At 36.6% G+C, this 24910-nt stretch overlaps 1 protein-coding gene across 4 annotated transcripts in view; it reads right to left on the bottom strand.

The window, feature by feature from the left end:
* Window positions 1-24910, bottom strand: part of TLK1 (tousled like kinase 1) — an 89137-nt gene that overhangs the window by 24291 nt on the left and 39936 nt on the right. For all 4 annotated transcript variants that reach the window (XM_058190789.1, XM_058190778.1, XM_058190796.1 and 1 more), the window contains 8 exons: window positions 21275-21393; window positions 17986-18057; window positions 11385-11460; window positions 10173-10219; window positions 5815-5901; window positions 4062-4151; window positions 995-1087; window positions 546-656 (listed from right to left, as the gene is read on the bottom strand). In XM_058190789.1, the coding sequence (XP_058046772.1) occupies window positions 546-656; window positions 995-1087; window positions 4062-4151; window positions 5815-5901; window positions 10173-10219; window positions 11385-11460; window positions 17986-18057; window positions 21275-21393 (695 nt within the window). The remainder of the gene's footprint in view (window positions 1-545; window positions 657-994; window positions 1088-4061; window positions 4152-5814; window positions 5902-10172; window positions 10220-11384; window positions 11461-17985; window positions 18058-21274; window positions 21394-24910) is intronic.

Below are 24910 nucleotides of genomic sequence, written 5' to 3'. Positions count from 1 at the left end.
CTTTAATGTTTTTATTTACTGTATAGGACTCAGTAATCTTTATTCAAGCATTATTTAAGACTTTCTTAGATTAGAAACAACAGCTTGCTTCTATCACTTAGTATATCAGCTGAAATCATCAAAGCTAAACAGAATATCCTGTTTCAGTATCACAAGTGCCATACTACAGAGTCAAATGTTTTTAAGACTGAAAAGCTTCAAAATCTGAATTGTTAAAAAATAATTATGGACTTCACCACAATATGGCTATCACAGGAGCCCATTTATTCAGTCAAGGTAGCTACAAACTGTTTTATTCAATGATTGGAAACTGTTCCACCTATCAGCTGCCCTAATATTAGAACATCTGACTTAACTATGACAGGAAAGTGGAGAGCTCTCACAAGGTGTCAATAACAACAATTCTGTCAGTATTTTGATCTAAGGATTTTCTTACTAACTCAGTTTTCGTTAAATACTTCTGGTCCCATCCTCTATTTACATTGTCAAAGCAAAGTTTTCTTTCCATAACATTCCAAATACAAATAAAATACAATCCAACTTACTTTTTCAATTAAAAGTTTCTTGCTCATTGAAATGCATTTATTTAATCTTTCTTTATATTTTTCAAGTAACTTTTGTTGTTCATCTATTTGCCGACGTAGATCACAATTAGCCTAAGAATTAAATGAAAGTATATACATATTATGAATACTGATTATAAATTGCATATAAATAAAAGTACAGTTGTATCTTCTCTTGAAAACCTTGGCATTTATTTACAAAATAATTTGCAGCAGAAGTGAGGCTAAAGAATTCATTTTAAGCATATGGAAATGTGGGAGGACATTATATTTAGAACATGATAAGAAAATTTTATGCCATTTTGTCTTTGTATTTTGAGTCAAATACAACTAATATAAGTTACCATTTTAAAACAGCATGTAGTTTCTCCTACTCCATTAATTTAGCACAGGTAACCCAATATTTCTATTAAACTTATTATCACATTTACCCTGAGCAAATCATCTATACGACCTTCTTTTTTTTCCAAGTCTTGATTTTTATTACTTTCAAGTGCAGTTAATTTCAACATTGTGAGATCAGTCTGTATCAAAAAAAAAAGGGGGGGGAGAAGAGAAAATGTAAAAACCCAGCAAATGCATATCACAACAGACCTTTCTAAGTAATTATTGACCTCTTTTACCCAAACAAAATAATTTCCCTTAGGAAGCCAGAGAAAAAATTAGCACTATATAAATTTCTGTGGTTTTATTCAGAGAACACTGACTGATGCTTAGGTTATGCCTATGTATTAAAAACTCAAGCCTCTAAACTTTACAAGAGAAAGTCCAAAACGTTCCAAACCCAAGGAAAAGAAAGGGCAATCTGTCTCCCCACACCCTATTAGTGCAAATGTGTCAACAAGAGTGTGCACAGTATGACTGCTATTTTGAGATTTTGTTGCAGATGCTGGTCTGTGCTGAGCGTTCTCTCCTCCCTTTCCTGGTTGCCTCTCCAGCTGTTTCTGCTCCTCCTCCAACAATCGACCAGTCAAATATTCCATGGTTCAATCCTGCTCTTGCATGGACTCTAGTCACAAGAACGTCCCATGAACTTTCCAAAGAACTGAGCACCACATACACCTGGTGTGCCCCAGTAAATATCATTCCTCTGTCCTCTAACTCAAGGAATGTCCTTCTCATATCCTGCAGATGTGTGGACATGGTCTCCCCCAGTGCCAGCTGTGCTTTATACAGTCTCCTTATCAGCCACACTTTACTGCATGCAATCTCTCTAACATACACACAGCGCAAAGCCTCCCAACACTCTTTCACAGACTGGAGACCCCTTACATGTATCAGCTGTCTGTCCTCTAAAGCCAGAATTATGCTGGTTAATGCTTTTACATTTCTTCTCTAGTCCCCATCATCCAGGAATGCTGGTCAATTAGAAATAATTATCCACAACTCCTCCCTTCACTCCATCTTTACATTCCAGGAGAGGTAGGTTGTCTCATTCAGCCAAGACACCAAGAAACCTCCTCCCATTACTCCGACAGAGGCCATGCTGCCTCCTCTCTTTCACTAGCCACTAACCACTATCAAACCACATTGCACAACCCCTCCGGTTCTAGTGCAAGTTCACACTGGGTTTCTCTTCTCTCTGGTCTCTCTAGTCACTCTGGCCTTCTCTTTGAACTGGGCCCATAACCTGTCAGAGTGTGCACAGTGTGACTGCTATTTTGAGACAACCCAGGAGCAAAATACAATACACAAGAGTTTTTCAAACAGTGGTTTATCTACAAGTTATATACAGTATATATACACGTGCTAAGCAAAGGCAGGCAATCAATCTTCAACTATAATAGGAAGCACACTGTTATGGAGACAGAACGTGAGGAGAGAGAGAGGCACCCTCTAATGGCCACCCTTATATAGACAGCCTCTTAAAGTGATAAACTTGCTGAATCATTCTATTTGCATCATCTTGGTTTACAACCTTACAGCAGCTGGTCAGCTATTAAATCATCATTATCTTAACAAAATGTATATTAACAGCTTTTGTTATTCAAACAACCAAGAAGCAAGTTAATGTGCCATAAATTATTTCTGTCAAAAAAAAAATCAGTTCAAGGTCCAGTCAAAAATTTAACTTTAACACAAATTTCAGAGATAAAAAGATTCAGATGTACTAATGAAGAGGATCCAAGATAAAATGTCCATTGACATAAAGAGTTTTACATCTAATCTTTATCAAAAGTGAAACAGCCTTATAATCAGAGCTATATATGCTGTGCAGACCCTGAAGGAAGGAGGCGAGTCAACATGACTCCATGCCACTCAATCCCAATCATTTGACCCAGGATTATCATGATTGATGGTATCAAAAGCTGCCAAGAGGTCAAGTAGAGTAAGGATGGATGAACTATCCACATCCTACCCATACTAGAGGTTATCCAAAAGCATGGCCAATGCCATTTTCATCCTATACCCAGGTCTGAATCATGACTGAAATGATTCAGATACTCTGTTTCTTCCAAGGTTTATTTCTCTACCACCTTCCTCCCAAAAGGAAGATGAGATACTGGACAAAACTGTCTAGTATGGTGGAATCTAGCTATGGCTTCTAGAGGAAGAGGTGAACCGAGGACTCTTGAAGAGGTAAAGTAACAATCCCCTTCTTTACAGAAAAAATGATTACTCCCAGAATCCACTCACACAACATCCCCCGGCCCGTTTTAACAAGCCAGGAGGGATATAGATCTAAAGAGCAGATGGCTGAGCTCACAGTCCTAAGGACCCTGTCCACTTCCTCAAGACGAACAGGTTCAAACCATTCCCAGGTAACTAGACAAGAATCCACACTAAGAATCTCATTTGGACTTGTAACAAGGCCAGCATCCAAGTGGGAACAAATCCAAGTGTCTTTATCTGACAGACACTGTGGAAGTTCCTCCACGCAGTAAAATGCTGGGGATATCCCTTGTAAGAGGTCCTCCTTTTTACCCAAGTTTGTGTCACTTGAAACAGGGTTGTGGAGCACCAATCTGTGGATGCTATAAGAGCAGAGATATTATGACATTGCACCACCTTTACCACCAGGTAAGCATTAACAGTGGCTCTAACTCATCTTTGATTAGTTTGTTCCTTGTTTTTGTTATTGTGAATAGATAATCCTAATAGTAATGGCCAGCATTTTTTTCCTCACTTTCTTCCTTTTCATTCATCACCTGATGTTTCCAATTTAACTATGAGTCGTGGAAACTTAAATTCCAAAGCAAATGTTTTGAAATATTTTCAATATTTTTAAAATAAATATCTCCTAGCAGATCACTTGATATTACAGTGGAGAGGGTTGAAAACACACAGACATTAAGAATGCTTTGTTTCTAGATATCGCCAGCATTTCACAGCATCCCATGGTTCACTTTAGTTATGGAGACCTACAGATTCATGGCAAAAGCGCTTTCAGAAATGTGGAAATAGAAATGGAGAGAAAAAGATTAATGAAACTAATTAATGCCTTCATTCATTCATTTACTTAGCACTAAATAGATACTGAGAATTCAAGATACACACCTGAGTGATTTTAAACGATAACTGTTTGGGTTGAGTAACAGGGTGGTCCCCAAAAGACAATGCCGTAGGAGAGGGGCTGTTTTGCCGAACCTAGATATACAAAAAGTATTTATCGTATTATCAGAATACTGGAAGAAATCTTTATAAATATCTGAATTAGGGTTTTCTATGGGTCAATGGGTAACAATCATACAACAGGCAAGAATTTTATTTTTCATTCTCTAAATCGGTATCTATGATGCACAAGAACCATAAGATATTATTGCAAAGTGTTTTTTTTTAAATCAATAAAAATAAGGCATCTTAGAAACACCACAGAGGATCAAGAAATTTACTTGATTTTTCTTGAATATAATCACCCCTGAAGAAAGAAACACTTTACAGATCACTATATAAATACAATAACCATGCCATGAAAGTTCCAAATACTGTTGGACAATGGATATTCCCATGGTACTATGTTCTTTGTACAATAGCTGGTTGACTTACATTTCCTCTACTATAAAGGGACACAATGGAAAAAAAACACTGAGAGCATTTGCTCATTTCAAATTCCTCCAGTAGCAGTTATTGTCCATTACAGCAAGTAGAAATTGTGTTAAGTTTCAATAAGCAATGCAGCAACTTCAAGTGACTAAAACGGATGTGGGATGAAAGGCATTTACCACACAATAATCAGGAAACATTATTATTGCTATTGATGAACTAAGTTGATTTGTCTATTTTTAGCTGTCTGAAGCTTTATGTAACCGCAACCAAAGGGACAGATAAGGACATCCAGAGAATTCACCCAAGAATAAGTGCTTGTCACTTTGCTAGATTGTTGGCTAGAAAGGATGCACTATCCATGGATACAGATATAGATGGTAACAATTTGTATGGTTTTAAAATATCTGCTGTTTATTAAAGTAGCTTGTCTAATTTCAGGCTTCTTGATGAATCTGAAAGAAAGCTAATGGTGCTCTAAGGAATTGGTAACATATATAGTGAAATATAGTTTTCTTTTATGATAATAATGAAAAAGGAAATATTTTATCAGTGCCGAATAAAATAACCAGGACAAGAAAAAAAAATGAGATGGGGATTCTTTTCAGTGAATTTTTTCCCCCAAGTAAAACTGTAAACCACAATTATTATTTTTTTTAAAAAATGGATACTTTCTCTTACATATAAGTCATATAATTGCAAAGACTGTTTACCTCCCTTGGATATTGCAGCTTCTCTCCCTGAATTTTCAGTTTTTTTAAATTTTTTAATAGTTTAACAATATTTTCTCCCAGTTGATGAAGCAAAAGCAACCACAAAACTCCTCAGTAAAAAAAAAATGCTTTCATCTTCCAAGATTATGCCACTGTGCAGTAGCAGTAGGACTCAATGGACCACATTTGAACGTTCAGGACTTTAAATTTATTTAGGCTATGGAACAACATCTAGCATATTAGTTTATTTTTAGACTTCTTTCTTTACATTTCCTTGCAACGGCCCTTCATAATATGATTTCTGGCATTTCTTACAAGCATCGACTTACAAGTATCTCCTGCTACAGACCAGACATCATAAACAAAGGAAATTAATTCTATTAATTCTACAGGTTTATTGCCAAGTAATTGGTCACTAAAAGCAAAAAACAACAGGATAAACAATTTTGCTCCAACAACGTAATATAAAAACAGCATCTGCAATACCAGCTTCAAAGGTGCACAAGACATTCTGTATTGCATGCTGGCCAATGATGTCTATAGATTACACTTACAGAAGAAGGGGCGGAATGTGAATTTTGAGGAGAACGAATTGCAGGAGGCATTCCTCTTACTGGACTAGACCCATTTCCACCTTGATACTAAGAGGGGAAAAAAGATGCATATTTACTTAAACATCAGTTATTTAAGGCAAAATTGTTGCTTTCCATGTATTGTTAGCTTTATTCTTAATATGATTATTAGATTATTATTAATTTCAGCAAAAAGTAACACTAACAACAATAATGTGATCTGCCAGCTTTGTACAGCAGTTTTATTTTATTTTTTTAACTTCACTTATGCTAAATTCTGAGTGGTACTAAATTCTAGGCATGTCTAAAATATACATAATGAAAGTATTAAAAGAAATTGTTTTGAAGAAACAAGTATCTTTTCAAGAGATGTAAATAATCTGCCTTGTAAGATTTTTGTTTCTTTGATTAAGGTCTGACTCCAGAGTGACACTGGGCATTTCACTATACAACAGACATTATATAGTACAATATAGAAAGCCAGAAGCAAGATAAACAAAGAAGTAATTATATATTGACATATAAATATATATCCGAACACTTCTCACAAGGTGCCTCAGAGATCCTAGTTCAGGGCTTGGGGTTCAAACCAAATCTTTAAGGTCCTCTGGAATGCCATCATTTCCAGTTCTTGCATTATGTAATATTTATTTGTTTATTTGTGTTTATTTATTTGTTTAAATCTGTATGGCCGCCCACTCACTCTCAGTGACTCTGTGTGGCTTACAAAAATAAAAACCTAATCTACAAACAATAAAAATAATAATAACTCCCCCCCCCAATCCCCCAACTGACAAAATCAGTCAGACAAGCCACTTGATGGGCTCCATCTCACTCCACTCCCAGGCCCGTTGACAAAACCATGTCTTCAGGGACTTGGAAAAGAGTGTCAAACTGGAGGCCAATTTAATCTCTGCAGGAATGTTCCAAATGGAGGAAGCCACCACAGAGAAGGCCCTTCTTCTAGGTCCTACCAGATGTATTGGCTCCTACCATATGTACCTCCTTAGGAGAGGGGACCTGCAACATCCCTTGCCTCAATGCTTCAGTGAGTTAGGTACCATTATTAAATAGTACAGAGGAGAAAGCCATCGTAACTCCATAAATAAGCTGAAACAATTACCTTAAGTTTATAAACACAAAACTAAAATTGAACAAATTGTTATAGGTCAATGGCTTCGTAATGCATAAGGTTGAAGTAGAACAGTTTTATCCACATTCTCCGCAATCCCATACTGGTAGGTTTTTCGTAAATACTCCCGTTAGAAAATTGTACTTTAGATCACATGTGTAGTTTAAAACTCTGAGTGGCTTATCAAATTTTCCACGGGCTCAACTTGATCACTGCTAGTATATGTGAGCCATCAAATGAACACCCTTTTAGTTCTAAGTCTTCCACTGTAACTTTTTGTTGCTATCATTAAGGGTTAAATTGTACCCTATGACCATCTTTTGTGTTGTAAATGTTGTATCTTGATGAAGGTATTTTTTTTCTTTTTCTTTTATGTACACTGAGAGCATATGCACCAAAACAAATTTCTTGTGTGTCCAATCACACTTGGCCAATAAATTCTGTTCTATTCTATTCTAATTCATGTATGTTGAAAGGGCATCATCAATAGCACAAAATCAAAATTGTATTGTTAAAAAAATAAAGACAAATTTGCCTTTCTGAAGCTTGTTTTAGCTCAAGAAAGCCTTATTAAAAGAAATTATCAGATGTCCCATTTAAATTTTCTTTAACACTAGTGGGTAAATCAAGACGTATAATTTTTGATATCAAGTACCATCTGGATATGAAATAAGCACAATTAAAACAAAGCTGAACTTTAATCACTAATAATATTAATCTATAGGAAGACTAAATCCATCAGTAGGAATATATTCCTTGTGCATCCCCCAATCTCTAGTAAAATGTTAGAAAACCTTACAGAGCTATTTCAAGGCACATACAAAGGGAAGGAAGTGAGAGAGAAAGATTAAAGAAAAACTATATTGGGCAAAGGGAATTCTGATTATATACTACTGGATTCAGCCCAACACTATTAGGCTATCAATGACTAAATGGAAAAGTAAGCTATACATTTTTAATACACACTCCTCTCTTAATGTTGGCACAGGAAGTTTAGCTATGCTAATAATTTCTGTCAAACCATTTGTATATTAGTCTTTGTAAAGCTGGGAATTTCTAATTAATTTCATGCAGACAGTTGTGTTAATTTAGCCAGCTTCTCCATCAAATATCCATCGGTTCAAAATCCGATTCAGATTTTTTTTCTCAGCTTGGGTAAGAGAGATGATTAGGATTAGGTGAGTTCTATTTGTATGGAAAATGATATGCCATAATTAAATCAAGGAGAAGTTGTATTTTTATCACCAGGAGCCATAACTTTTCAAGTAGGAAAAAAATAATAATACAACTTGATCCCCAAATTGCTATAAGGACCTAGTTTTAAACAGGATAAATATAAGAAAAAATCAACTTTTGGGAGAGAAAACTGAGAACATGTAGTGAAAGGGAAGGCATCAACAATCCCCCAGGAACAATACACAAGCTCTTAAACTGTTATTCTGGCATAACATCTAAAATAACATCCAAGTAAAAAAAACCTCATTATGTAGGGTCATTAAGATTGATAGGATCCTTGATTAATGTTTGCAGGCTGGGATTACTGAACAAGAAAAGCAAAACGAAAACTACAAAACTCTCTAGTTTACCTTTCATATGTTTCTTGCTCTCTGCAGGGCCCAAGACATGTATCAGCCAACAAACTGATCTGATATACCATATTTTTGCCAGAAAATTCTACTACTGGCTTATTTTTATACTGATTTAAAAGTAGATGACTACTGTAGCAACAGTAACGATATGAAATCTGAAATGTTTTATCTGCTCCAAGGGACAAGAGGAGCCTTGAAATACATATCACTCCAATCCTATCATCTTTTGTACTATCCTATTTTCCAAACATTTTTATGCAGAAAAGATTGTCTATAACTAATATACATGATGAAAAGCAGACAGATAAGCACGTTTGTTATCTCTTTCAAGCTTCCATAGTTGACTTAAACATAGAGTGGAAGTAGAATTGAAAGTCTTTTTAATATAATCAGCATAAAACACCAAATTTATAATCCTCCTTTTGATATTTGCTATTCAGACCAAAACTTGTAGTTTAAGGCAGGTTCAAAATTGGCTACAATTCCTAAAATACCTCTCAACTATGCAGCTTAATAATACAATTTGTGGTTCAGAATACCCAATCCACTCTCATCTGTTTTAGCATTATGTTGTAAGGAAGCCTCGGTTTTTAGCTTGCCTGTTTGAAAGCCAAAAAATAATTTCACAATTTTGGATTGTGAATGAAGACAAGATAATTGAAAGAACCCAAAACAATTATTTCCGCTAAGGGCTTCACTGCTATCATAAACAATAATGGAGTGCAATCAATTACATGCTTAATTATGGAAAAGTCATTACAATGTACCAAGCAGATATCCTGGGAAAGAATGGGGGTGGAGGATATATACTTTGTTATTTAAATTCAAAGACTGTGACTCTAGGTAGCTTCAACAAACAAACAAAAAGATAAACAACATAAAAAAATAAATAGCCCTTAATTGGCAATCAGCAATTTAAAAATTATTGTCATGATGGGAAATCCAACAATTTTGACTCCAATACAGAAGGTTGGGCTTAAAAGGTATTCTAATGGCCAAGAGTTGGGATCAATTGTATGTTGGTGAAGGAGAGTGTTCTAGAACAGGGATCCCAACCCCTGATCCGTAGCCTGGTGTTGGACTGTGGCCCATTTGGAACTAGGCCATGGAAGTGGTGGGCGAGTGTGCGCAAAGTTGCATTTATGAAAGCGGTCCACAGCACAAAACCATCCCCTCTCCCGCCCCTCCGTCTGCTGTAGCGATTCACTTAACAACTGTGGCAAGAAATGTAGGAAAGTGGGGCAAAACAACAACTGTATTTCTTAGCAATGGAAATGTTGGCCTCAATTGTGATTGTAAATTGAGGACTACCTACTGTGCTTACTATTCTCTGATATGGCACAATGTAGGTAATAAAAGAATTTAGAGTCAGTAGGCTTTGAGATTGATAGTACTTAAAATAATAAGTATAATTTTGTATTCTAGGCACTTACTGCACATGAATATTTATCTATGCTAGGAAACCATATTATGAACTCCATTTTTAAACTACTTTTTAAAAATAGATAACAAGCAATTTCCTATCAAATGAAGTATACTTTAATGTATGAATACTTTTTAATCAGAATCAAAATAAAAGATCATATCAGCAAAATAATTTGTATTAAAATTGAACTTACCTCAAAATAGTCACTAATTTTGTGCCCACGTCCCCCAATGTTTTTCCCTGAAACAAAGTTAAGATTAAGAAAAAATAGTGCAATAAATTTTAAAAACTATAAACAATGTCACATATTTCCCAAAAGGTTCCTTACAGCATATTATTTTAATTTGGCAAGTATTTAAATAAAATTTGCTAAACATATCCATTTGAGAAAGGAAAGTATGAGAAACAATCCAGTTTTCCCAGATTTATTTTTACTACTGATTTAAAGTAGTACACAAATAAAGTTTAGCTGAAGTTTGTAAGATAGCATCTATTAGTTTGCTGCAGAAAACAAAACCTCAATTCATGACTAACAGATTTATACTGGCATGAATTTTTATATGGAGTTGCTTACTGTTTTTATATGTTCTTGTTATAATATAATATAACAAATATTATAAATATATATATATTTATTTTATAATAAATATTATAAAAGCTATAATATTTAGCTTTTATTCATATTATTTTTTCAAACTGATTCTATGATTTTTCTATGAGTCTAAATATATTTAGCAGACTCAACTTAGGAAGCAAAAAAAATTTTTTTTATCATTTCACTATCTGAAGAAAACAGCAGTATGAAAAAAATAGATTAGTTATTTATTGTTACATATTTTACAAGACCAATAAAGCATTATAGTTTTAAAATATTATTTACCAATTATAAAATTAAAAATGTCTAATCAAAGTCCTTAATTTGAAAACATTTTCATCCAAAGGAGTTCACTTAAAAGGCCTGAAAGTCTATAAAGTAAGAACAATCTTTACTAAATGCCATCTTGATAAGCTTTTTTCTTAAGTTAACATTTTATTGTCTCACAAAATATTTAAAATATTTGAAGGAAAAATATGAGCACAATGTTAATAATTTACCTGGCAGCCATAAAAGTAAAGAGTCATTCAAACAACTATCTTGTTCAAAACACTGTTTGGATCAATAACTTACTAACAACTCTGATAGGTATCATTTTTCTTATAATATTAATTACAGAGGGGGGGGTTGTTTGTTTTTGGCAGTCCAGCTATGAAATGTGGATAATTATTAAAGGAACCATGAAACAGAAAGAGACTCACCACAATCTCTAACACTTCAAAAAGCTGAACCTTTACTGAATATGGCATTTTGATCAGCTGACAACTTTCATTCATACTATCAAATTGATTTCATAGTAATATATTTTACCTTGACTGCTTTCACTCTGGTTTTCTGCTTTCCTTTTTCTACCCCTCGAAGACTCCAATTGTTTTTTCTCAGGAGTCTGACAAAAAAATTTTAAATCATGTTTTTTCAACAAATAAGAAGAGTTAGCAGTTAATCTACATACTGTATATCCAGGGGTAGTCAACCTTTTTATATCTACCGCCCACTTTTGTATCTCTGTTAGTAGTAAAATTTTCTAACCGCCCACCGGTTCCACAGTAATGCGCCGTGTATCATCTTCTGCGCATGCCTCTCGCGCATCGTGGATTGGGTTGTGGGGGGGACGCCGGTTACCAGCTCTGCTTGTCTGTTACAGCTGGGTGGTGTGGGGGGAGATGCGCGAGCTATTCTGGGACAAGGATCTTTTGTTTGCAGTCGCACCATAGCACCATTTAGTTTCATTAAACTTATGCGCGGGTGATACAAATAGTATATTTTCAGAAATTTAAATTGTCACGGGGAATTTTATGAAAGCCTAATGAAAATGTTTTTAAATAATGCTATGAAATTTTTTTAAAAAGTCAATTAAATTTTAAAAAAAGGAAAGTGCTTCAGTATCGGACAAAATCCCTACCGCCCACCATGAAAGCTGGAATGCCCACTAGTGGGCGGTAGGGACCAGGTTGACTACCACTGCTGTATATCTGTTCCAAAAAGAAGCAAAAAAGCATAATTTATTTCTATAATTCACGTATTACTTTTGTAATACAAAACTGTGTAATTACCTATTTACCATATGTGAGTAATTACATAATTGCCAAGATTGCATCATTGTATTAGGACACAGAATTTATCTCAGATAATTTAAACAAAAAAATAAAATGCTTGTATAGAAATACCAAAAATATTCTTAAATATTGGCCTCTAAACAAATATATGTATTCTGTTATAAACAAAAAAAAAAACCATTAAGGGCCTTTCCACAGGGTTCATTTAAAGTCTTTCTGTTTGTTAATAAAATTATACATTAACTTTGACCAGGAAAGAAAAAGTGGAAACATACCATATTGCAAAGTATGAAGCACCAGAATAGAGGTATTACCAGCATACAGACTGCATCACAGATATCAAACACAAGATAATGAAGGCATGAATAACTGTCCCTGAGAACCCCAGCTCTAAAAGTGGACATAATAGGCAGACCAGCTTGGAAATAAGCAAAGTGTTCCATAGCCAAAGCCTCTACCTGGTGCTCCAATAGGAGCCATGAATCTATGAGAACTCTCAAGTTCTGCACCTGTCCCTTTCGGAAGATAGATACAACTCTTTTAGAGTCAGATACAAACAAACTTACTAGATGAACAGCAACTTCAACTTTTTGGAAGTTAGTTACAGCTTCATATTTTATGGTTTTTAGATCAGGGGTGTCAAACTCAGTATCAACACTGAAGTTGGCCGAACTGTAGCCATTTTCTTTTTCATAGTTTTTTCTAGGGAGGTTTCTCTTCTCACTATGTGTTCAGGGCTGACGCAGCCTGGAGCGAAAGGGGCCAGGGAGGGGGGTATAGAGATAGATGGGGTGTGGTTACCATCTTTAAAGCGCTCCATGGCATAGGGCCGGGTTATTTACGGGACCGCCTGCTGCCACCAACTACCTCCCACCGACCCGTACGCTCTCACAGGGAGGGACTCCTTAGGGTGCCATCCGCCAGGCAGTGCCGACTGGCGACACCCAGGGGAAGGGCCTTCTCTGTGGGGGCCCCCACCCTCTGGAACGAGCTCCCCCCAGGACTGTGTCAACTTCCTGACCTTCGAACCTTCCGCCGCGAGCTTAAGACACATCTATTTATTTGTGCAGGGCTGGCCTAGAGTTTAATTTTAAAATTAATTTTAAATGGGGTTTTGTATTTTTTAACCATAGTTTTAAATTTGGCCTAATGGAATAAGTTTTTTAAATGTTGTTTTTAACATGTATTTATTCTTATACTTTATGTTTCATAAGGCTGTAAACCGCCCTGAGTCCTTCGGGAGATAGGGCGGTATAGAAATTTGAATAATAAATAAATAAATAAATAAATAAATAAATAAATAAATAAATAAATAAATAAATAAATAAATAAATAAATAAATAATTTGCCCTGGGAATCAAGGACATTGTTGCAGGTATTTGAAAGGGGGAGACTGAGGTCACCTAGCAACTGGACTGTATGCTGATTGGACCATGTGACTGGAAACTCTGGGGGGAAGTGACAAAGTTTTAATTGGGTGTAAAACTGGCGGGAGCTTAGAGCCAGTTTTCCACCAGGAATGTGCCAATTTGATATGTCCCAATAAAGTGTCCTTTGAGGAATTTACCTGCCTTGGAGTTCTTACTGAATGGGATGTATTACTTGGAACCTTGACATTCAATTTCATTGAGGGCCGCATCAGAGCTGTGGTTGACCTCGGGGGGGCCGGGGGGGGCATGCTTGACTGGGTGGGTGTGGCCAACTGGGTGGGCATGGTCAGATTGATGCCACTCACGGAGCATGGCCGACTGGGTGGGCATGACTGACTGGGTGGGTGTGGCCAGCTTGATGCCACTCCTCAAACTGTTGGCATGTTTCCTTTTCGCATGGGTAGACCAGGCTGAAGCCATGCTGGCCTAATGTTTCCTCTTCGCATTGGGTAGACTGGGCCAAAGCCATGCTGGCCCAATATTTCCTCTTCGCATTGTGTAGACTTAGCCGAAGCAACATAGGCTGGCCATTAGGAGGGCCTTCCACCAGGTTCGCCTGGTTCAGCAGTTGCGCCCCTTCCTTGATCGGGATGCCCTGTGCACAGTAACTCACGCGCTCGTTACCTCTCGCTTGGATTATTGTAATGCTCTCTACATGGGGCTCCCCTTGAGGTGCACTCAGAGACTTCAGTTAGTCCAGAATGCAGCTGCGCGGGTAATAGAGGGAGCTGCACGTAGCTCCCACGTAACACCGCTCCTGCGCAGACTACACTGGCTACCTGTGGCCTTTCGAGTGCACTTTAAGGTTTTGGTTACGACCTTTAAAGCGCTCCATGGCTTAGGACCTGGGTACTTACGGGACCGCCTACTGCTGCCTCACGCCTCCCACCGACCCGTACGCTCTCACAGAGAGGGACTTCTCAGGGTGCCGTCCGCCAAGCAATGTCGGCTGGCGGCCCCCAGGGGAAGGTCCTTCTCTGTGGGGGCTCCCACACTCTGGAACGAGCTTCCCCTGGGTTTACGCCAAATACCTGACCTTCGGACCTTTCGCCGCGAACTGAAGACACATCTTTTTATTCGCGCGGGGCTGGCTTAAATTTTTTATCGGTTTTTAAATTTTTTAATATTAATATTAATTTTAAATGGGGTTTTAGTTCTCTATTTATTTTAATGTTTTCTAGGCCAATTATAATAAGTTTTTTAATACGCATTTTAAATTTGTATATTGTATTGTTTGTTTTTTATTTATGCCTGTACACCGCCCTGAGTCCTTCGGGAGAAGGGCGGTATAAAAATCTAACTAACTAACTAACTAACTAACTAACTAACTAACTAAATAAATAAATAAATAAATAAATAAATAAATAACATTTTCCAGAGCCCTGTGGGCCGGATCTGATTCAACCTGCGGGCCTTGTGTTTGACACCCCTGTTCTAGATAATAAATCAAGAGATCTACTTTATCTCCTGCTTGGCCTAAGATAGAGATATAATACAGGGTACCATCAGCGAACTAATAATATCTCACCCTAAACTGATGGACTAGGTATCTCACCATTTCAACATAGCTTTTAAAAAACACAGAGAACAAAAAAAATGAAACTATAGCAGCTCATATAGGAGCAGCCAAGGTCTTGTTCATTCATCCATCATTACCGCTGTCTGAACTGTCCACTCAGGTAAGAGTGTAATCACTATAAAATTATGCCAATCTCAGCCCTTGCAGCTGATCCAGAAGAATACTATGATTGATGGTACTGAATGCCAATGAGAAATCTAATACCAAAATAGCTGTACTTCCTTTATTTAGGTCTTGACAGAGAACATCAACAAAAGGGAGCAATGTGCCTTCCATCCCACATTCAGGTCTGATATCTGAAAGCAGATGATCACGGTAATCCTTCTCATCTAGCACTCCTGTATCTGCATTCCAACCATCTTTTGCAAAATCTTCCCTAAAAAGGCATCCAAAATATTGCCCAGACCAGTCAGATATTTAGATGGTCTCTTCCTGAAGGAGTACACCACTCCATCTTTCAAGGCTATAATATTCCTCTTTTAAGGAGTCATTAATCATGTCCCAAATCCAATCATTCCCTCAACTTTCATTGCTTGACAGAACCAGGTGGAAGGTTTCCAGCCCACCGTTTAATAAATTCATAGTTCATCATGGAATCATCCGGATTGGCAGTCAAGGAGAGGGCACAACTAGAGGTGGTATGTGAAGCTGTGTCAGATTTTATTTATTTAAAAGGTTTATATGGCTGCCCATTTTATTCAATATAGTGGCTAACAGCAGCAACACAGAAATATAAGGTAAGAATCCCACACAATTAAGACCATCAAGGCAACACAGCACTCTCATGCTGGTAAACAATTGTAGAGAATTAAGATGATCTTGACAGACCTAAACAAGAACAATCACAGAGGCAAAATGATTAAACTGTTTTTTTAAGTCCAGAGTAAAGAAATAATATTCAGAAGCAATTCAGGCAGGCACCTCCCTAATTCACTGGAGTAAAAGGAAGGTGATTATGTATACCATAATTAGACTTGCATGATTCTATTATAACAGCCAAACACAGTAGAAGTAGTTCTAGTCTTCTAGTACAGTCTTCCCGGTCTAGTATACCTGACCTGGGCTCAACTCCTATCCTGGACAGGAGGAGGGGGATTGCTTCCACATTTCAGAGGTCAACCATTATTCATGACAGAACTGCCAGAAAACACTGAGTTGTAGTTCCACTTTAGGCATGAAAGCCTGCTGGGTGATTTTCGTTGAGCCACTCTCTCTCAGCCCAACTCATCTCACAGGGTGAAAAAAGGAGAAGAAAATTTTGTAGGTATGTTTGCCTCCTTGAATTACTTATAAAAGTATTAAAGGCATCTTTAGATCTACTATCACACCATTTCAGCCAGCTTCACTTTGATGGCAGCCTGCCATAAAGTATGGGAGGGAGGAAAAAGGGAAAGGGAATGATAGGAACCAGAAGTGCCAACCAAAGACAACCGTTGAATGATCCAAAGACATAGGCATGGGAACGGAATGTGATAGGAATGCGAACCAAAGATGCACCAAACCTTTAAAACCTTATCCAAAACCACCAGTCTGAACGTCTTTGGACATTGGGGGGCTGAGAGAAGGGGAAAACTATCAGTTTTATGCGGGAATCCTCAGATCTGGCTTTACATACACTTTAACCACTTGGCTTTAGTAATAGTATACAATTTGTTACAAATAGAGTCGAGGGTCTTTCTTTCCTAAATCCCCAAGCTGGGACAGGTCTAAAAGGCAGAATAAAAATAATCTTTTAAAAATCCCCAAGTGCTGACTGGAACATAGGAGTTGTTTAAAATAAATCAAAGCCCTCCCAAGACAAATAGAACTGGTTTCATTCTTCAAATACAGTCCTTATCTACATTTAATTTTCAGACAGTTTGAGCATAAGTCATCAGAAAATTAATGTTCTTGCCATTTTCAAATTACTACTGTGGTTTGAATCTCAATGCTTCATAGAACGTTTTCTATCAGCTGAACTGGGATAGAGGAGAGAGGGTGGTTGTCTCTTTTTCCTACAACCTCACAAACAACATCAACATCTATTCCTACAGGATTTGGGAATCTTTCAGAACAGATCTGGAGTAAAGAAACAGGAAGAAGAAAGTCTACCAAGGCGAGCAGCCTGATTTTAACATACAACCTTAATATACATGGTCAATACCTAAATAAGTTGAAACCATTTATTAAACAGACTGCTTAATTAAAGCATTTTCAGTAATTTCTAAATCATGAAGATACAGGATTTAATATCTTGTTTTCAGTTTTAGAAATGTAAAAACAAAGTTCCCTATAGTTATTAGGTTGAAAAAAGTGTCAAATTATCACAACAGAAATGCAGATATACAAAAAGTCAGACCTCTCTTAATTACAATTCTTAAGGATAAAAATATGATCAATTTAAAATAAAATTTTCAGATATTTGATCAGATTGGATTGTATCCATAATAGTTCCCTGAATAAACCACCAATCTTGTAAGCAACATATTCTTTTATTCACCTGATAGGTTAAAACAAGATATATGGCTTATTCACCTTATTGTCCTCCACATGCTGTGTGTATATATTCTTTTTTACATAACTATTAAGAAAATTCGAATAGCTCATAATTTTATCCAAAATTTTCATTTGCTTAAAAAAAATAATCAGTTAATTCACAATGAAACAATACATCATTTTGAAATAATCTTCCTGTAAGTGCATCAATTCTGTCAGGATGTGCATCAGTTTTCTCCGTATCTTTAATGCAAATATTCTAATTATAATTAGCTAGGAAACCCTCTTAAATGTGTCTATCTTTTACTGAACTCAGTAATAAAAATGACAGGTTAGAAATTCTCACTTAAATATTTTTAACTACTTCATACCTCCGATTCTTTGTCACTTAGAGATCCCAAGCTGCCAAAACTGTGGTTGGAACTCTCATTATTAGTTGAAGCCTAAAGAATAAATAAAAGAAATAAAGCATCAAATGTGTAAATTGCTAATTGTAAATTAAATAATGCATTACTAATAGATTTCATGGTTTGAAAAATGAATGATTATACACATACTCTGGTTATCACATATGTAGAGTTGTCGAACAAGCAGTAACAATTGCAACTGTTTACAGAGGACTATGTGAGAAATAAGATTTTATATGTCAAATGTAGTTACATTTATATTTTACACTATTTTTCATTATAGAAGGAAAATTGTGTACAATAATGATAATAGGTATAATGAAATATCGTTTACTAACAATAACCAACAATTAAAAATAAGCAAACAATTATGTCAATGAATACAATCATTTAAGGGCTAAGTAAATAAAAACATTTTAAGTTTCTTGTGAAAAACACTCCATAATGAAAGCAAGGTTAGTCTCACTGGAATTTTATGCAATAAGTTGGTCAACAGAAAAGAGAATGCCCTCTCAACCACCACCCATGGTTTGGTCAGCAGTGAAGTCTGCAACATACTAAAATGGTGCAAAAATGGGGACACACCCAATAATGTCTTGATAGAAAATCCCACTCTTACATATTTGTACAGCATCCCATTATCTGACTCAAGTATGAAAGTGTCGTATTTGCGTTATGATGATCAAATGATTTCATTATCTGCTCACTTTACTACTGTCCTACAGAAACCAATGGAGATCATTGGGTAACACATTTGCCCCTGTAGAGAAAATGAATGTCTGAATGTGCTTCCTGTATTAACATCATAGTATAGTATAGTATAGTATAGTATAGTATAGCCTTTATTGTCATTGTACATATACAATGAAATTGGTTTAGCCTCTCTGGTGCAATCCATAACAAAAAATACAAAACAACTTAAATAGTATAGAGAACAAACCCTATACAAGTAACTGGGGGAAAAAGACTAGTCATACATTTCCATATGTGCATGGAGTGATTGTGATTGTGTTTGTCCGACAGCCCATGGGTAGAAGCTGTTTTTAAACCTGTTTGTCCGGCTGGCTATGCTTCGATGTCTTCAGCCCAATGGTAGAAGCGAAAAAAGACACTATCTAGGGTGTGAATCATACCTAAATATCTTCCTTACTCTGCTGAAACAGCGAGACCTGACAATGTCATCTAGTGGTGTTAGAGGGCAACCGAATTGTGCCAAATTAATCACTCTCTGTAGCATCTTCCTGTCCCTAGCTTTTAGATCAGCATACCATACTGTTATACAGTATGTGAGGACATTTTCTATTGTAGACCAATAGAAAGAAGTTATCTGCTGTTGTTCTACCTGATTTTTCCACAGGACTCTAAGGAAATGAAGTCTTACTAACTTAACTTACTACTTACTAACTTCAACTTAAGTGTTGAGCCTTACTAACCACCAGAGATGTGTTGTTTTTCCAGGTGAGATCTTGATTAATGAGCACTCCCAAGAATTTAAAAGAGGAAACCCTCTCCATACAGCTTCCCTCGATGTACAGTGGGGCAGGTTCCTCTCTGTGCTTCTGGAAATCTAGCACCATCTCCTTTGTCTTGCTAGTATTTAGATGTAAGTTGTTTTTTGAACACCATATGGATACCTTCTGGACTTCTTCCCTGTATACGGATTCGTCCCCTCCAGTTATAAGCCCCAACACTGTTGTGTCATCTGCAAACTTTATTATAGTGTTAGATGGATTTGACGATATGCAGTCATATGTATACAGCGAGTACAGCAAGAGGCTGAGCACGCAGCCCTGAGGGGAGCCTATGCTGAGTTTCAGGGTGGAAGATGTCAGAAACCCAACCGTTGCTGTTTGTGGATGGTCCGTCAGGAAGTCTTTGACCAAGTCACAAATGAGGGGAGGGAAATTCAGGTCAGTCAGCTTTTCAATGAGAATGCCTGGTAAGATGGTATTAAAGGCCGAGCTGAAGTCTATAAAAAGCATTCTGATATAGTTCCCAGATTTCTTGAGATGTCTCAATGCAGTATGTAAAGCAGTGGCGATGGTGTCTTCTGTCGACCTGTTGCTTCTATAAGCAAACTGGTGTTGATCAAAATTTAGTGGAAGACAGGACCCGAAGTGTTGTAGAAACAATCTCTCAAAGCATTTCATCACTATAGACGTCATTGGATTGGGTCTATAGTCATTCAGGTTGTTTATGGCTGATTTCTTTGGAACTGGAATGATTGTGGCTGCTTTCAAGCAAAATGAAACTCTAGCCAATTGCAGAGAAATGTTAAAAATCCTTGTCAGGAACCCTGTTAATTGGTTAGCACAGGTTTTTACCACTTTTAACCTCAAAGCAGGCGAAGAAGCTATTCAGCTCCTCCACCAGCAGGGCATCAGTGCTGGCTGTTTCCATCATAGTTCCCTTATAATTGGTTACATGTTGCAATCCCTACCACACCTGTCTTGGGTTATTATCATGCAGCTGACCCAGAATGCCATGGTTAATAGTATTTTTTTAATTTGCATTTATATCCCGCCCTTCTCCAAAGACTCAGGGCGGCTTACACTATGTTAAGCAATAGTCTTCATCCTATTTGTATATTTATATACAAAGTCAACTTATTGCCCCCCAACAATCTGGGTCCTCATTTTACCTACCTTATAAAGGATGGAAGGCTGAGTCAACCTTGGGCCTGGTGGGACTTGAACCTACAGTAATTGCAAGCAGCTGTGTTAATAACAGACTGTCTTAGCAGTCTGAGCCACCAGAGGCCCCTATTTAGTATTAAAAGCTACTAAAAATTAAAAGAAATACTAAGATCACAATCTTCTTACCCTCCTCCACTAAAGTGAGGGGTTGTTGTTCATTGCATCATTTTGATTGATATACACCAAAAATACTTCTAAATCCACCTATATGATAAGACTGATAATAGCAAAAGTACTTAGATTTATATACCGCTTCATAGTGCTTTACAGACTCTTTAAGAGGTTTAAAGTGTCAACATATTGCCCCCAACAATCTGGCTCCTCATTTTACCAACTTTGGAAGGATGGAACGCTGAGTTATCCTTGAGCCCCGTCAGGATCAAACTCCTGGCTGTGGGCAGAATTAGCTTACAATACTGTATTCTAACCACTGTGCCACCATGGTTCAGGGTTAATTGCAATCACAGGCACAACTGCACACAATCCATAGTAATTGTATAATGAAGTATCAACCCTCTGAATTTATTTTGAATGCAGTAGTCCACATTCCTTTTTACCTTTGCTCCAACGCTACAGCTTCCCGTACTTCCAGTACTGCCACTCACAACTCCAGTAAATCTAGCCTCTAACAGTTCTTGCCTTCTTGGATCCAGGCTATGAAGCTCATCCATTGCACCTATAAAACATGTTTACTTCATTACACAACTGCAAATTATTTTATGTAACCATGAAACAATCCTATTTCCCCCCCCCCAATTTAAATGAAATTTTGCATTATGTAGTCTTCTTCCAGAAAAATCTTTTTCCAGTAGAAATGCATGTGTTAAATGCAGAACACAAAGTTTCAGAAAAGAAAAAAAATTATGCAAATTGGAAAGAAGGAAATTCATATGAAATTCATAATATGAAATTCAGTAATTTATAAATCTTCAAATATATCAACAGTGGGAAGTAGGCAATTGAACCAAAAAAAAAAGTACATTATCTGCATTTTCCTCCTTTATAGAAGATGTAGTAGAGATTTCTAGTCAAACAAATAAGTTTTTTTCATCAAAGAACTCCAAGTGCTTGAGATAAATAATGTTTATAAATTCTAGAATTTACTGACAAATTGAAAACAAAGTGGGTCCAGATGGAATCTATTCATAGTTCTAAAAGCATTCAAACACAAAGTTGCTGATCTAACAATTCGTTCAAAATATGTTTTTGAGAACTAGAAAGTGATTAATATGTCAAATTTTAAAAAGGAATCCAGGAAATTACATACAGGCTGTTTAGCTTAAAAATAGCTTTTTCATTGTGATTCACCTAGTGGCCCACTATGCACTGTGCACTATGTACAAGTCTTCAATTTGAGGCCCCACAAATTAATGACCCTCCCAATAATCGTGGAACACATCCCTAAATTCCAAATGTATTTTTAATATGAAGAAAAAGAAAAATTAATAAAGCACAAGAAACAATTCAACATTAGCTAAATTTAAATAATGCAATGTCATATATCCCCATACTTCCAACTTAAATCTATAACTCAATACAGCAGTCTTACTTCTAGTTTTAAAAACTTACAACTTCAATAATAGATTACCACCACCCAGTACCAGTTCAGGCGTTCCTTCCCCGCCTCCAGGGGTGGGAGGCAGAGAGAAAGATAGAGAGGGAGGAAAAGAGAAAGAGGGAGGGAGAGAAAAAGAGAGAGGCAGAGAGAGAGAAAAACAGGCAGAGAGAAGGGGGAGGGAAAAAGAGAGAGTCAGAGACAGAGACGGAGAGGGAGAGGGAGGGAGGGAAGGAGGGAAAGAGAGAGGGGGAAAGAGAAAAGGAAAGAGAGAGAAAGAGAGCAGAAAGAGCGACAGAAAGGGGGGGGGAAGAGAAATGGTATTACAAAAGTTTTTCTTTTTTATTGTTGCTAAACGTAATATTTCAAAAGCAGAAAAAATGAAAGGACATAAAAGTGCATTTATCATGTTTTTCTTAGAACAATTAGCTGAATTCTGCCTTGTTTATCATTATTTTAGGTAGTAAAACCTCAGTATTCAGGTTAAATTGCCATGTTGGCACTTTGCGATAAATACGTGAGTTTTGGCTTGCAGTTTACACTCGGTCTCTAAAAGGTTCACCATCACTGCCCTAGACCAAGTCAAGTGTAAAAACACTAGAAAATTCCTAGAAGCCTGGCATTCAGACAAATCAGTCATCAACAGACATAGAGAGATAAAGAAATCTACATATCATTCAAAAGAAGCAATCAAAAAGCCAAAAAGGAAACAGAAAGACCTGAACATCCTCTCAACAGCAATCAACACCCAGATGAGCCGAGATTAACAATAAAAGTAACACTAGACCAACAATCAAGAACTAAACACAATGCTGAAAGAGCAAGTCACTAGTATATAAAATGAAAGCAAAACCCACTCCCTTCTAGCACTGATGTTACTGGTAGTAATGAAATATCTATAAGAAAACAAACACATTCAGAGAGCATCAAGGACTCCACAATTAATTAGCTTTATTTACCAATAGCACTAGCATTTAGATGTATATACCACCAGATAGCACTTTATAGCACTCTCTGGGTGGTTTACTATGCAAGCATTATTTGTATACTGCCTCCAACAATCTGGGTCCTAATATTACCAACCTTAGAAGCTAAATTAACCTTGAGCCCCATCAGGATCAAACTCCAGACTGTGGGCAGAGTTTGCCTGAAATACTGTACTTTAACTGCTGTATTTTTCGGAGTATATGATGCACCAGAGTATAAGATGCACCTTAGTTTTTGGAAAATAAGAAAAAAGCTGATTGGTCGGTGGATCAGCCTCCCAGAATACCCCCAATCAGCTGTTCCCAGAGGTGACTTAGCAACAGGTTCGTTCGTTGTGAGCTCTGTGCCTTGCTTTTTTTTTCTGCCTCTGAAACTCTGTTTCAGAAAAAACTTTTTCTGCCTCTGAAAGCCTCCGAAACAGAGTTTTTTTCTGATGCTTCTTTCAGAGGCTTTTTTTTCTGAAGCTTCTTTCAAAGGCTTTTTTCAGTCTCTGAAACCTTGATTTGAGAGGCTGGGCGGGGCAACATTCTGAGTATAAGATGCACCCAGATTTTCACCCTCTTTTTGGGGGGGGGGGGAAAGGTGCATCTTATACTCTGAAAATTACGATACTATTCCACCAGTGGTTAAATGTATTTAAATGTTATTTAAATAATATTTAAATGTTACCAAGATCTATCTGAAAGTCAGAACTACATTCTATATCATTTTTACAGGCCTAGAAGAAATAATTCTTGAATGCTATGGTTCAAATGAGAAGTATCTTCCCTCAATAAATTTTCTTCCAATCAGGATTTCTTTGCATTTCAAACGCCCACAATCACTGAAATGCAAGGCTCTAATAAATGAATAAATACTGCTTTATTTTTATGTATCTTCATGAAACTTCATATGTATCATTTCCTCTTCTGAAGCCCTCTAACCTCTGAATGTCAAAAAGAAGTAATATTGTGCAGAATGCATCCTACATATTCCAGAATCCTATTTTAATGACTGTTTTCATGTGTTAATTTTCAGCTAAATTTCAATGTTCCATGTACAAAAATTATGCTATCTCTCTGTATTTTCCAAACAGCATGGCTTCTTTCAAGAGATAATATGACTAAACCTAAATATGAAACATTTATCAAATCAGGGTCATGAACATGAAACACAATGAGGTATCAGATCATAGTGCTTGAATATTTTTTTAATTAGTTCCCCCTAAATATTCACTTGCTGTAATAAAATTGCAAAAAGTAAGTTGTGTTACAAAATAAAGCCACTCTGATATATGGTTAAGGCATCAGACTAAAAACTGTGAGGTTTAGAGTCCTAGGAAGGAGACAATGGTAAAACATTTCTTAAAAACCTTTAAGGACTAATCCAGGCAGTCACAAGAAGTCAAAAACCGAATTGAAAGCACTATGTATCTATATATCATATCTATATAAAAATTAGCACATGCATGAAGCGTGATACATTAAAAAATGTTAAACTCCTCCTCCTAACACTGTCCCAGCAATCTGAATAAGTATAGTTGAGAATTATATCAATTTTCACAACATGCTAATGTGGCTACTCCAATATTATTTTGCTAGGCTGTTCAGATATTCTGTGTACACATCATGCAATGAATGAAAATGTATGGCTTTTATAAATGACAGACAGC

The sequence above is a fragment of the Ahaetulla prasina genome, chromosome 1, assembly GCF_028640845.1.
Source record: "Ahaetulla prasina isolate Xishuangbanna chromosome 1, ASM2864084v1, whole genome shotgun sequence".
In the NCBI taxonomy this organism is placed as follows: Eukaryota; Metazoa; Chordata; class Lepidosauria; order Squamata; family Colubridae; genus Ahaetulla; species Ahaetulla prasina.
The sequence above is the reverse complement of the archived record's forward strand: the minus strand, read 5'-3'. Positions and strand labels throughout refer to the sequence as shown.